The 13,589-nt window shown below is 41.3% G+C and overlaps 2 protein-coding genes across 5 annotated transcripts in view; both read right to left on the minus strand.

The window, feature by feature from the left end:
- The window catches only part of LOC132221370 (acidic mammalian chitinase), a 147,592-nt gene that overhangs the window by 59,964 nt on the left and 74,039 nt on the right, over nucleotides 1-13,589 (minus strand). The window lies entirely within an intron of this gene.
- CEPT1 (choline/ethanolamine phosphotransferase 1) overlaps nucleotides 106-13,589 on the minus strand; it is a 32,454-nt gene continuing 18,970 nt past the window's right edge. For 2 of the 4 annotated variants that reach the window (XM_059675191.1, XM_059675192.1), the window contains exons 6-10: nucleotides 3,130-3,261; nucleotides 2,321-2,479; nucleotides 1,469-1,594; nucleotides 791-880; nucleotides 106-348 (exon numbers count right to left, since the gene is read on the minus strand). In XM_059675191.1, the coding sequence (XP_059531174.1) occupies nucleotides 295-348; nucleotides 791-880; nucleotides 1,469-1,594; nucleotides 2,321-2,479; nucleotides 3,130-3,261 (561 nt within the window). In that variant the 3' untranslated portion in view covers nucleotides 106-294. Of the gene's footprint in view, nucleotides 881-1,468; nucleotides 1,595-2,320; nucleotides 2,480-3,129; nucleotides 3,262-8,664; nucleotides 8,750-13,589 lie in introns of all 4 variants that reach the window. The other 2 variants (XM_059675190.1, XM_059675193.1) reach the window with 2 other exon arrangements.

Below are 13,589 nucleotides of genomic sequence, written 5' to 3' on the forward strand. Positions count from 1 at the left end.
CAGCTGACCAAATTTTCTTATTTATTAAAGAACAGAAATTTTGCTCCAAGTTTGAAAAATGACATTAAAACTTATTTTTCCAGTGAATAAAATTGAGAAAAACGCTGGCTTTCAGATCATATATTTATTTAAAAAAATAAAATGAATCGACAAAGGTACATTATTCCGCATGCTGACAGGGTCCCAGCCCGTGAGACACTCCATTTCTTGAGCAATAAAAAAATGACTTCCTCCACGATGTCAAGATAGGAAACCTTTCCCTCCGAATTCCGGGTGTTGGTCACTAGCTCCCCCTCACACGCCAGTGGGGGACATGTGCTCCTGAGCTGAGCTCCTTTGCAAAGAAAGCTTGAGAAGACATGAATCAAAGATGTCACTAAACGATGATGATTTGTTAAAATTATAAAGCAACCGTCTTTTGGCCTGCAAATATTCTACCTAAGAAATCTCCACTGAAGGGGATCAGCCCCGCATGACCATTTTATTCTGAATCCAGGAGAGCTTACAAGCCATGGCACTGTTCCCCACACGCTCGCTTGGCCAAAACCTGTACATCAACATGTACAATATACAGGACAGGACTCAAAACTCCCATTCTCACAGAGGATCGTTAAGGAGTGTTACCAGTAACAAAGGATAAAAGTTATACCACGTTGATTATTATAAATTATACTTGCTCTTGTCCTCCCCACTCTCATTAATATGTTCAGATTCTTTCCTGCAGAAAGCACGAGTTTCCTATACCACACCGACGCCATCACTAGTGATGGTTCGAGTGAGCTGTAGAGACTTTGATTCTGAAGACGTGTATGTGCAGGTGAGATGCGATCTGATTGCAGACGCTGACACAGTAGCGGATCAAATCAAAGAAAGAGAAGACCTGGAACGAAAAGAGAAGACGATCAGAGTCACCTGACCTGCATAGGGTGCCCTCAGCTTCGACAGCGCAGAGGCGTGGCTTCTGGCTTTCTCCCCTTCTCTTCAGAGTCACCCTCCATTCCATACAATTTAACATCTCAGAACTCACTGATTCTTCCTTTACAACAAGGACCAACAAACTCTTTCTTAGAGACACAGTCATTATTTCAGGCTTTGCGGACCACACGGTCTTTGTCACGAATGCTCAACTCTGCCATTATTGCATGAATGCAGCCACGGACAATACAAACATGCATGGCCATGGCTGTGTTCCAATAAAACTTTATTTTCAAAACCAGGCCATTGGCACCCTGGGTGAAGTTTGCCAACTCCTGCTTTACAGTCAGAAATATGGAATTTATAAGCCCTAATGCAGGCAGAATTAAAAATAATGTAAAAAATGGTTCAAAGATGAAGCCACAAGGAACTCCCACAAGGTCCTATAAATGAGGCTTTGACACTCCAAATCATTACAATTGCAAGATGGATCTCTCAGGACTGGCCCACTGAAACAATAAGTAGCCTCCACATCATGAAATACAATACCTACCAGGGCAATCCAAAGCACAATATATTCATCGATAAAGCTGTTGAAATACTGATCCAGAAACAGAAGTGCTGGGCCTATGAAGGCTGTGTCGTGCAAATGCATTTCACTCTTCGTCATGTGCGCCACCTAGGAAAGAAAGAGAATCACTGGCGTGGGCATTTCCGTGTTGGAGCAATGGTGAGCGACACAGAAAACCAGCACTGTGCTCGAACAGCAAGTCTCAAGAATTCTTTAGCAACATACGTTGAATTTCCCAAACTAAAAACCTGACAACACGAGGTGTGTGTGAGAGCTACACACCAAAGGGCTCTCCCATCAACTAGGCCCCCAAGCATGCATCTCACCAGGAGCCTAATTTGAGTGTCTAGTCCAGCCGTGGGCAAACTACGGCCCGCGGGCTGGATCCGGCCCGTTTGAAATGAATAAAACTAAAAAAAAAAAAAAGACCATACCCTTTTATGTAATGATGTTTACTTTGAATTTATATTAGTTCACACAAACACTCCATCCATGCTTTTGTTCCGGCCCTCCGGTCCAGTTTAAGAACCCATTGTGGCCCTCGAGTCAAAAAGTTTGCCCACCCCTGGTCTAGACTGAGACTGAAGAATGCAGGTGAGCAAACTAAGCACATGAAATTGTGGGGAGAGGGGAGAACTACGGTGGCTCAAGGAGCTCCTGGTAATCTCACTGTCGCTTCACAGAAGATACCAACAGTGCCCAGACTGATGTCAGGAGATCCTGATCGGAGGAGAGCAAACTCGACAACTCCTTAGGAAACTACGGAATGAAAACTACAGCCCTAAAACCAGAATCAGATGAAAATGAAAAACAAACAAAAACGTTCGTGCTTACCACAAGCTTATTGGTGATTTTAGCAGATACAAAACCAAATGTCAGTATATAAAGACAGGGATGCTTTTCGAAAAGCTGGACTGCGGATTTCTTGTAGATCATCACAGCTAATGTGATCACGGATCCAATGTGGAGAAAAGGAGAAAGGACACTTGTTCCCTGTGCAGGGCAGAGAGGAGATGGATTAGTGGGATTCGATACTGACCAACTCTAGCTTTTAAGAGCCTCGTGGAATCTGACAGCCAACAGTTCCTACAATGGAGCATCAGAACAGCTCAGCAAAAGCAGCCGCCCGGACTGGGAAGGCACAAACTGAGGAGTTCACTTTTAAGAGGCCAGGCTTATTTTATAAAGCAGGCCATACTTTAAAAAAAACAAAAAACACACAAAAAACACAGTGCATAAAAGTTTGTGCATATCACATAAATATAAGCGTATCATTGTATGCATGTATAAATAAAGCTGAAGTTTTGGATATTACTATTTTTAAGACTAAGTGGAAACTCCTAGTTGACAAGTGATTTTATATAATTCAATACAATTTTTATTGATTTCAGAGAGGAATGGAGAGAGAGAGCTTGAAACATCAGTGATGAGAGAGAATCATTGATCGGCTGCCTCCTGCATGCCCCCTGCTGGGGATCAAGCCCGCAATCCAGGCATGTGCCCCTGACCAGAACTGAACTGTGACCTCCTGGTTCATAGGTCAATGCTCAACCACTGAGCCATGCTGGCTGGGCGATTTCATATAATTCAAATGAAAAACAAAGTGACCCCCACACCTGAGTCCTAGCATAAGCAATACTCACTGCGATTGTTGATCCGTTTTTCCCAACACCACCTGTGAAGATTACACGGAAATAATTCGTACAGGAAAATATGGTCCCTGCGACAGTACAAAGTGCAGGAAAAATTTTCACTTGAATATTCAGCACTGGAATCTTTAATAGGTAGAGAGAAAGAGCAATTAAAATATATACAAACTGAAATAGGAAAACAGAACAGTTACATACTCAGTTCATATTCTGGTATGTTCTTCTCCATGCCCCCCAGTCTAGTAAATACTTAAACTCTACCTCTATAACCGTAATTTGTGACTCATTGTTACGATAAAGTGTGGATGATGAAAGACTAAAAATATTCGCATCTGGATTGAAAACAAAAATTTGTAAACTGGAGAATGGAAGACAGAAGTTCTACTCAGAAGAGTTCCCAAGGCCAAATTGTTAGGATACAAGCAGCTAGGAAGCAGAGGGCAAGGAAGAAGGCGTTCACGTGTGGGGGACAAACACGGCAAGCACATCCAAGTAGGAAAGGGGCTGATTTAAAACAAGGGCGGCTGAGTGGACTGAGATCATGTATTTAATCTTGCAAATACAAGTCCGTCATTTAAAATGAAATATACTTGCATTAATATTTAAAATCATTTAATAATCTCTCCCTTCCTATACCTCCCCTTTAGCTTTTCTAAAGTCTCAAGTTTTGTCCAATATAGATGGAAAGAAAGCAGCAACAAAATGATAAGAGTCTAAAAACAGAAACAAATGACTATAGGAACGAGATTCCCAAAGCCCAGGCTTAGCAGGCAATGAGTTTTTACAATGAGAACAATGAGGGCTGCTGACGCTTTTTAGGCTGCCATCTGCCTACACTTTTTAAAACCAAATAGGAAATCTGAGATTTTCTATTTGTTCATATGTATAAAACTGCAGTAAAATTAGTAGATATAATTCTTAATGTTTAGCTCCTCAATTTCTTCAAAATTCTTAAGACCTCTGTTTGTTTACACAACTCTCTGACCTCTTGCAAAACTGCAACTCTAAAAAAAAAAAAAAGTTGGAATCAACTGTTTGAACTTCAAGTTGTACTGTGGTGGTGTTTACGCTTCTAACATGAAATAGGTCAACTTCAAAACCAAGCCCAGAACTCCCTGGACCATCCTCAATGCTGTGCTCCTTCCCTAACCGATCCCCAAACCCTACAGACCGATCCAAAGCTTGTTTTCCATAAAAGAGGAAACCAACACCATGGCTGCTTGAATTCCAAGAGACCTTTCTGCTCCAGTTCAGAAAACTAGAGCTATGGCAGTGCGAACCTGATGCACCTGGCGGAAACTCCAATGCGGGCTGGCTCCCTTTCTGCTCCCGTGACAAAGGACCTGTCTGGCAAGAGGGAAACCCTACACTCTCCCACATTTCCAAAGCAGCGAGGCATTAAGGGCCTGCCTGAATGCGGGCCAGCGGACGGAATGAGCGCCAAGGCTGGCCTTGCAGAGAGCTGTGCACAGCTGGGCTGGACAGCGTCACAGCTGTATTTAAAATCTGGAAAATGCTTTGGATCATGGAAATGGTTGCCTTTTGAAAGGAGGAGCAGCAGAAACATTAGCAAAGCCAGGCAAATCAGTACGTGGCTTGGACCCAAAGTGAGCAAGAACAGGCTCAGAAGCAAGTACCAGAAACATGCCGAGGACGCTGTTCACCCGTCATGGGATGGCCACACGCACCAACCCTGAGCTCCTGGGTGTAAGGCTGTGTCTGAGTTGATTTTTACCTTCTCTCTAGAGCCCCACATATTGCAGGGGCTCCGCACGCACCTGCTGGATGAAGTGCTCCCTTTCTCTTACTCTCCATGTGGAATTAGTTTTGCGAGCGTATAAGACACACGGGCCCCCACTGAGAGGGAACAGGGAAAGGGGCTACCAGGAAATCAGAGGCCGAGTGAAGGGAACGCTGAGGCCAGCGGGATCCCGAGCCTCTCCCGGTGATGAGCCCTTCGAAGTTGGCACCAATTGATCCGCTTACAAAAAGCACCAGAAGTGTTGCCACTGGCACCTCACACCCAAGATTAAGGAGGGTGGGCACACCGTCTTTCCCGGTCTCTCTCTGTCTTCCTGGGGCGCATCCACGGTGGCCACAGCGCACCCGCTCTGCAGGAGCAGCCAGAAAGCTGAAGACACCTTTCCCTCGGCCTCCAGGGCTTTGGGGCCTCGGAGACTGGGCAGGACAAGACAAGCTCGCCTGGGGCCTGCCCCACAGCCAGGGAAAAACCCTCTGGATTCCCTGGCTGCATCCAAAGTAATACCAATCTAATGGAATTTATGTTTGAAAAGGGTGGAAGTGGAAAAAAGATCTTAAACCCTCAATTTGCCAGATTGACAATGGACCCATGTTTTGGTTCAATGGTTTGGGTTAATGTAGAATATCGGTTACTAGCTGTTACACTAGTTTTCTTATGAGCATAATAAAGTGTTCTTATAGGTTCTATAAATTTCAGCAAAAATAGAAAGTACTATTTTGAGTATAGATACTTTCTTCCAAAGAATGTGAGCTATGACTATTTGTAAATACTTTTAATACAAGTGAATTCTATGAAAAGACAATGTAACATTAGTGTTCACCTTTAAGAAAAACTGCACTTCTTAAGTCTTTTACTTTGAGAATGAGATATAAATTACACTACCAAGTCTTCAGTTCTACCTAATGAATAACGTCTCATGGCTTAATACACACACACATTTAATCAACTAGTACATTTACGAGAATCAAATGTCAGTGAGAGCAACCCTGTGGGGATTATTTGTGGGTCCCCTTCAAAGCTGTATGTCCCCCCCCCCCCCCCCCCCGCATTTCAGAAGAGTGATAGGGTAACAGATAGTTCCCAGGCATTCCAAACAGATATATCCCTTTGGGAAGCAACACACACACAAATGTGTTATTTTATTTCTTGCAACATGTAAACCACGCCCTAGTGGACTTCTGTGCATAAAAGTATTTTTTCCTTAATAAAAAAAAGAAGAAAAAGAAAGAAAAAAAAATCAAGACCAAAAATACCCAACCAAACAAAACAAAATGGTAAAAACTGGTCTCTTTGAAGAGAAAGAAGAGCAGCAAGAATGTGTGCTCCATAAGCAGCGGACACGAACCACTTACCTTTGCACGGTAGCTGACCTCCTGCAATCAGCGTTATGAAGACCTCTGCACTGTTTTTGTTTGTTTGCCATAAATTTGCTTTCTGAATATTAGTAAAAGCTTTTGAATGAGGACTTAGAAAGCATTTTCCATTTTATGACATCAACCTCACAAGAGATGAAAATTTCACGTCTAGGCCCTAAACAAACCATCTCTCCATTTTGGCACACAGGTAAGTGGGAACACTACACATAGTACTCTTTCCTGAACGAACATGTTCATCCATAAATGCTTAGGGCCAAGTAAGGAGAAAACGGTGAAATGCAGTGGCCTGCGGTCAGTTGTGGGACTCTCCTGGGGACCGTCCGCTCAAAGAACACAGACCTTTTCTCTACGCCCCCAAAGAGCACCAGGATCTGAAGTCCTCCCTTTTCATCCACTGATGGTGACAGGAGGACCGGTGATGCGAATAAGACAGGGCGGGGGGTTCCCTCTGCTACTCACCTCCCTAGCCCTGAAACTGGACTGGGGGGTCTGCGAACTCCAGGTTAGCCTGGAGCCCGAGGGTTCCTTGTAGAACACTTAATAAAAAAGGATGACTATACTTTCTTAATTATCAATAAAGATAGGACAAAATATTTGATCCTTTAAAAAAATTACATCTCTGATGTGTGCATAAATCCTAATTTAAAAAAGGCAACAAGTATACCTGCAGCAAATTTACTGCCAGGCAAAAGCCAAAGGATAAGGAGATGTGTGTAGCCTAAGCGTAACTTCACGTACAACAGTGCTCCGTGTGCTTCGTACTGATGAGGATAACTGGATGGACAGGTCTACATACCTGATGCTGGCTTTGTTTCTGGATGATCAAGCCAGAATCCCATTTCCTTTTTGTCACAGTATGCTAAAACTATGGTTATTTATCTATGTTTAAGATGTTCAAAATAATTTTTGGGGGGGAGGGCGGAGATTTTGGAATAAAACACAAAGCCATATAACAAATTTAAGTGGGGGTAGGCTTTAGGCTTAGGCTTTATGATCTAGTTTTAGGAAAAGAAAAATCCTTCCTCTATGGCTGAATTATTTTTAAAACGCAGTTATATAAAAAAATAACTACTAACCTAGTGGAGAGCAAAAGTAATAAAATTCTCTAGTGAGAGCTATAGATGTCAGAATTCACTGAAGACCATATTGGCTTTGAGACTGCGTGTAGGAAAGATGTGAATCTGAATGATATTACGTACATGACTAAATAGTTTCAAACTTTTTCTTGTTGACTATAGATTATTTTTATCCCTTCATCCTCCACCCCCTGCCCCCCAAATAAAGGGCATTAAATAATTTCTGGCAATAAATACTTAGGGAAGTGTGTTAATTTCACTTCCTCAAGTAACTAATTTACCATCATAAAGTGACTTAGGTGAGGGAAAACTCTTGCTCGGTAAACTTCCCTTATACCTTGAAATTAATCTGGTTTTTAAGAACTATGTTCGCATAGAAGCAGTCAATCTTTCTGGTAAGGTAACACCTACTAAGTGACAAATACTGTGCTCTGCTCGGGTGGTGGGAGCGGTCCGAGGTTACCCGGGCCAGGGAGGACAAACTACTTTGGCTCAGATCTGGAGGGTACATTCTCACTGTAAGAGCAGCAACATTTGAGGCTTATGGTGTGATGGGCACCGTTCTAAGTGCTTTACACATATTTACTCATTTAATCCACAAAAATCACCCGATGGGGTCGGGGCTGCTGTCATTGTACAGAGGAGGGAGGAAGCAGCAGGGAGCTGACAGGGGACGTTCCCACAGGAGATGGGAGCTGGGGCCGACTCAGGCAGGCGGGCTCCCGAGCCTGTGTCTGAGCCTCCATGGCACACATTTCACAGTCCCTCTTCCAGAGGTTTCTGGAGGAGAATTTGGGACTGGAGGGGAGCCTATAGTTTAGGTCAGGTTGAAAACCTAGGGCGTGGCTTGTTAAAACAACCACACACCAAAACCCACTATGGCACCGGCTTCAATAGCATCGGTTCTGTTGGGGGGCCAGAGCTAACTTCCTACCCCAAATCTGCCACTCGGCTTTAAGCATATGACCAAAAAACTGAGTTCAGAAATGGAATAAAAGGGCCAATTTAACCACGTCATTGGTTATCTCACGCTCCCTGCTGCTTCCTCGGCTGTACTAGTAAAATGGAGTGACAAGTCATCATTGGAAAGCGCCTTGAGAACCAGCCCTGGGGGCACCTAAGGCACCACGTAGAAGGCTAGTGAAAGCCACCAGGCCCTAGAGAGAAGTTGGTGTCCGACTGCTGTGAGCCTTTCGTTTTCAGAAAAAAAACAAAATAATTTTACATTTCACCCTGTAACCGTGTTATCCTATATTAGAAACACAAGCAAAAGACAACATGCATGACATGGGATACACAATGTGAATGAAATTACCATAGATTGCCAAAAAGGTGGTCCTCCAATCACTGCCAGCAAATGCATGATTATTATGAAGATTTGCACTTCAGTCACATCAATTCTGATTAGGTACAAAAAGCCAAAAAAGCAGAATTACTCAAAACAATTTCAAGTTCATTAGTTGCAAGCTTAGCAGCGTTCCTCTATCATGCACAATCGACAAAAATCTCAAATATCGAGGAAAGGGGAAGAGGAGGTGTCACAAATTTGTTATGAGCAAAATCAAATAAAATCCAGAGCCTTTTCATTTAATTTGATGAATTTCACAGAGCAATAAAAACCCCTCCTTTCCAAAGGAAGTTTCTGAGGTTGGGCTGAAAACTAGAGCGTAACCTTTCCAACCAAAAAAAAAACAACACGAAGTGTGTGTATTAAATTTTGAGTGTCAAGCAGAGGATTGCGTTGGACCGCCGTATAACACGAGATCTTGAAATACTGCTTTGTAGTATCCAGCTGAAGAAATGGAGAGCTTTCACTAGTCGCAAAAAACTACGGAGACCTTGTACAACGGACTGCCCTTTAGACAGCCTCATGTCAGGCCTTCCATGGTACGGGGGTGAAAAAAGTTCCACCCAGTTGTCAAATTCTCATGTTTATTAGGTCAACTACCCAAAGGTTTCTGGAAAGAAGACATTGAAAGCAGCCAAGAGTTAGCTTCGAGGTAGCTGGGAATGATCGTACAGTCAAAAAGAGGCAAACGTGGTGCAAAAACAGGGCAGCAGAAATGAGAGGGCCGAGAGTCTGGAAAAAAGAACACGGGCAAAAAGACTGAGGAGCAAAGCCTGCACTGGGGTTCCCTTCCTGCCGGCACTTGTCAAACCTGGAGGCTCTCATCCCCAGAGGCCTGGATCCAAAGGCCTTTGAATGTTGAGAACTTACCCTACGGATACGCCTGCACACCATGTTCGCACAAGGTGTTTCCTTACCGTGTTATTTATAATAGCAAAGTAGAAATGAGGGTGTGGTCCCAGAAATTAGGTGCCTGGGCGGCATATCTGGTAGCTTTTTAAAGAAGAGTGGGGCAGCTCCCTACATACTGATATAGACACATACTAATGACATAATAGGTAAAAAAAAAACAACTATGTTCTAGATTGTGCATATGTTACTTTTTCTATATAAAAATATTCTATTTTTTATTTTTGCCATTAATTCTATAACAAGTTGCTGGAAGGATAAATCATAAACTGAGAACAGTAGTTACCTAGTGGAGGGCAGCATGGGAACCAGCCTGCTGGGAGAGGAGGTGGGAGACCACTAACTACATATCTTTTTTTTATAATGTTAGTTTTTAAACAAAGTGAGTAATTTATCTGTTATGAAAGTAAGCTTTTTTTTTTTAAGTCTAAGAAAAATAGGTATCGACAGCAGCTAGGGGGTTCAACTCCCAGAGCAGAGCCGAGCACTCATTTCTAAAGCTGACACTGAGAACAAACAATTTAAGGGTCGGAAGCTCTCAAACCCACAGCAAGTAACTAGGCTGAAACCGGTCTCTCACCGCTAAAAAACCCTGATCCTCGTGTGTTCAAGAATGGTTTTTAAACAAGCTGATTAAGCTGCAAACATACAGTAATGCAGTTATCTTGATATACACATTTTTTAATGGGGGGGAAATGGACTGGGTTAGGCTAAAAAGAATCTGTAGAGCTGACCTGGTGAGTGGTGTTGCCAATAAGGAAAATTACACTCAGTAGCAGACTCAGGAGGCTAAGCAGGTGTCAAAGATGATCGGCTCTGTGTCGGGTGGAGGGCAGACATCTTACAACATTTTGCTGGATATATGAAGTAGCCTTGTGGGAGGGGAAGGGCCAGAAGTATAGAATTACAAAATAAAAATGGAGGGAACCTCATGCAATTATTTGTACCTCGGATAAATGTAAAAGAGAATAGAAAACATGAAAGATCTTGACAAAGCCCCAAACTGGGATACCTACCACATGCACTTGGTTCGAATTCCAAGACAACTCAGTATTGAGGGCGTGAAGGGGTTTAACTGACATTCGGGGAGGGTTGATAAGCATGGTAATCACCAATCACCTTTGCCCAGAATGTTTTACGTATTGTGTGCATTTCAAAGATAGACTTGCAAATTTGCAAACATGATTTTTTTTTTTGTTAAACTATACACAGCAAATATAATTGTGTTGTAATCTGGGTTGGCTACCAGCTTGGTTAACACATGCACTAGGGCTAAATTCACCAAGTCAAAGAAACCCAGGTTTGTACAATTTGACTTGTGAGCTATTATTTCAAAAGAAGCATTTTATTCAAAAGTCATTGAAGGTGCCTGGAATCCTATTCAAAGATTAGATTGCTATTAACTGCAGATTTGCAATTATTCATAAATGGACCTGAGGTGCTAGGGAACATGCATAACCAGAATAAGGCATTCCTTATGTACGTTACCAGGAATACCAGGGGTGGGGAGAAGACTGGCAGCCTGGAGTAAAGATTAGCTCGAAATGCAACACACTGCCTTCCGATATTTAACTTCCTGCCCTTGATAAGGGGCAAACTGGGCATGGCAAGCTTAGGTTAATGCTAAATAAGTATTACCAGTACAGCTGAGTGATAACCATGAGTATTTTAAATTCAAGTGATATCTACAGAGGAAGTCTAAATGTCTATTTCTGAGGTAAGCTGAATTATTTAAAACAGTATTGTCTACCATGTGAATGATTACCAGGATCTTTAGATTATCTTTGAAGACTTAAAACAAAAACTAAAAATAACCTGTCTAGTGACTTTGAGTAAGAAGAGAATAGCCAAGGGCTAGCGTAGAGCAGGTCCGCCAAGAGGGATCCAAGTTTGCTAAGGGGCAGCCTGTCCTTCTCATCTTGGAAAACAGTCCTCTCACCTCACTGAGTGATCATCTTGGAGTTAAATAAAGGGTTCCCAGGTGTATTCTCCCACTCACACTAGCACAATCAATTCCGGAAGAAACCTGTAGACCATCGGGAGTTACTAACACAGGTCTGAAAATTAGTAATAATGGTAATGACCACTTATTATATGCCAGTCACTATAGTTAACACACTGTATTTTTTTTACTCTTAATCTTCAAAATCATGCTGGGAGGCAGGACCTAGTACTACCATCCTATAGGTGAGACATTTAGTAAGATAGGCAAAATGACTTCCACGGGCCCATGAGAGATAGTAAGTGTTGTTCCTACGCAATGCTGACCAAACTCTCCTAAATGTTAGACTATGAATCAACAGGGACAAATGTCTGTCACAGTGTTTAACTTGCTATCACTGGGATGTTTATACGTTTCAGGATGATGTTTCTCGTCTTCTCACACAATTTTCTCTAAAATGGCACAGCCCAATAGGCAAGTGCTGACATAGGAAGTTTCGATGTTAATAAATGAAATTAATTTGGAAACAAATTAGAAATAACCACTTGTTGTGAGGCTTATTTTTCCCCTGAACTCTGTAAGAAAAAATAAGTACATCTGACAATTTTATTTAAATGAGCAAATCAGTTAAAGTGACAAATACTAAAAGCAAAAGAAGAAATCTGCAGGTTCGCAGCAACTGGTGAAAGGGAAGACAGTGTATGTGGAGGAAAAGCATCTTTCAGGTTACAATGAAAATGCATTAGTTTCCACAAACATTTTAATAGGAGGGACCTCTAAATATAGGGCACTTAGTTATCACAGATAAACACAGTGAAAGTAAGCAATATAGTCCATATCTTGACTATGAATTTCATTAGGAATAGTGGTGACAGTGACCTTTGGTGAATGTAATTAATAGTAACAGATGAGCTATAGAAAATTACAAATCTAGACAAGTGCAGTGAGCATAAAGCCTCAGGTCTTTGGAGAAAGTACCAAAGACAGGTGAACAGTAAAGGAGTGCTATAGGGTGACACCCTGAACGAGGCACATGATTCTACCCCAGGAGGGAATTCCACAAATAATTATGAAAATATATTGTGAAGTCAATTGGAAATGGCTTTAGTTTTGTTCTTAAAACATGCCTAGAGTACTCGGTATTCTCCACATGCCAAATTTTTTTGATGAAAAAAAAAAAAAAAAGTTGTAGAATATCCCTCACTATTACTTGTCACCAAAGTCATCGTTACTGCCACTGAATAACTAGATTTACAAAATAAACAGAATCAAAGCTCTATTTTTCTTGTAAATAAACTCTTTCATTCTAAAGTGTGAAGGATTCTGGCCTATTCTAGTGGGAAACCATTTCTAGTAAATCTTGAAATTTTAAAAGTCCTAAGGTCAAATCAGACTTCTAATATATGAAGAAAAAGATACATTTCTTACTCTTAGCATTAACTACAGAAATATGTATTTAATATTAAAAAGCACATCCTGAAAAGGAAAGTAGTCAAAGGATGACTATAGTAACAGGAAAGCTAAAGATACTTAGTTTTAAAAGCACAAGAGAGGAAAATATTAAACATAATAATAGAAGCGAGAACAGCTTGTAGCATTAATTTTTTAAAAACAAAATTACTGCACACAGAAGCAGAAGCACTAGTACTACATAGCTTAAATGATACGCTAAGTAAGTGAAAAGAGTAAATGGAATCTTTTCTACATCGCTATAAAAAGCTCTCTCGACTTAAGTATCTAACGAAAACTCTGCTTGCTTTGTTTTCAAAATATAAATACCCAAAGAATTCTATTTCATGGTGGAAAGGTATTTGTTTTTTAAAAATATTACATAGAGCAAAAATAATATTGGTTACAGTAGGTAAATGGGAGAGAGAATTGTTTTTAGCATCAGATCATCAAAATATTATTTTTAAAAAATTCTGTTTAATAGGGTGGATTTTTATTGCCCTATTAGATATTAAAATTATTCGTTTTCTAATAACCTGTTTGCCTGTGAAATACCACCAGACTTTTGATTTTTTGTTTAATTACTCTGTGC

The sequence above is a fragment of the Myotis daubentonii genome, chromosome 18, assembly GCF_963259705.1.
Source record: "Myotis daubentonii chromosome 18, mMyoDau2.1, whole genome shotgun sequence".
In the NCBI taxonomy this organism is placed as follows: Eukaryota; Metazoa; Chordata; class Mammalia; order Chiroptera; family Vespertilionidae; genus Myotis; species Myotis daubentonii.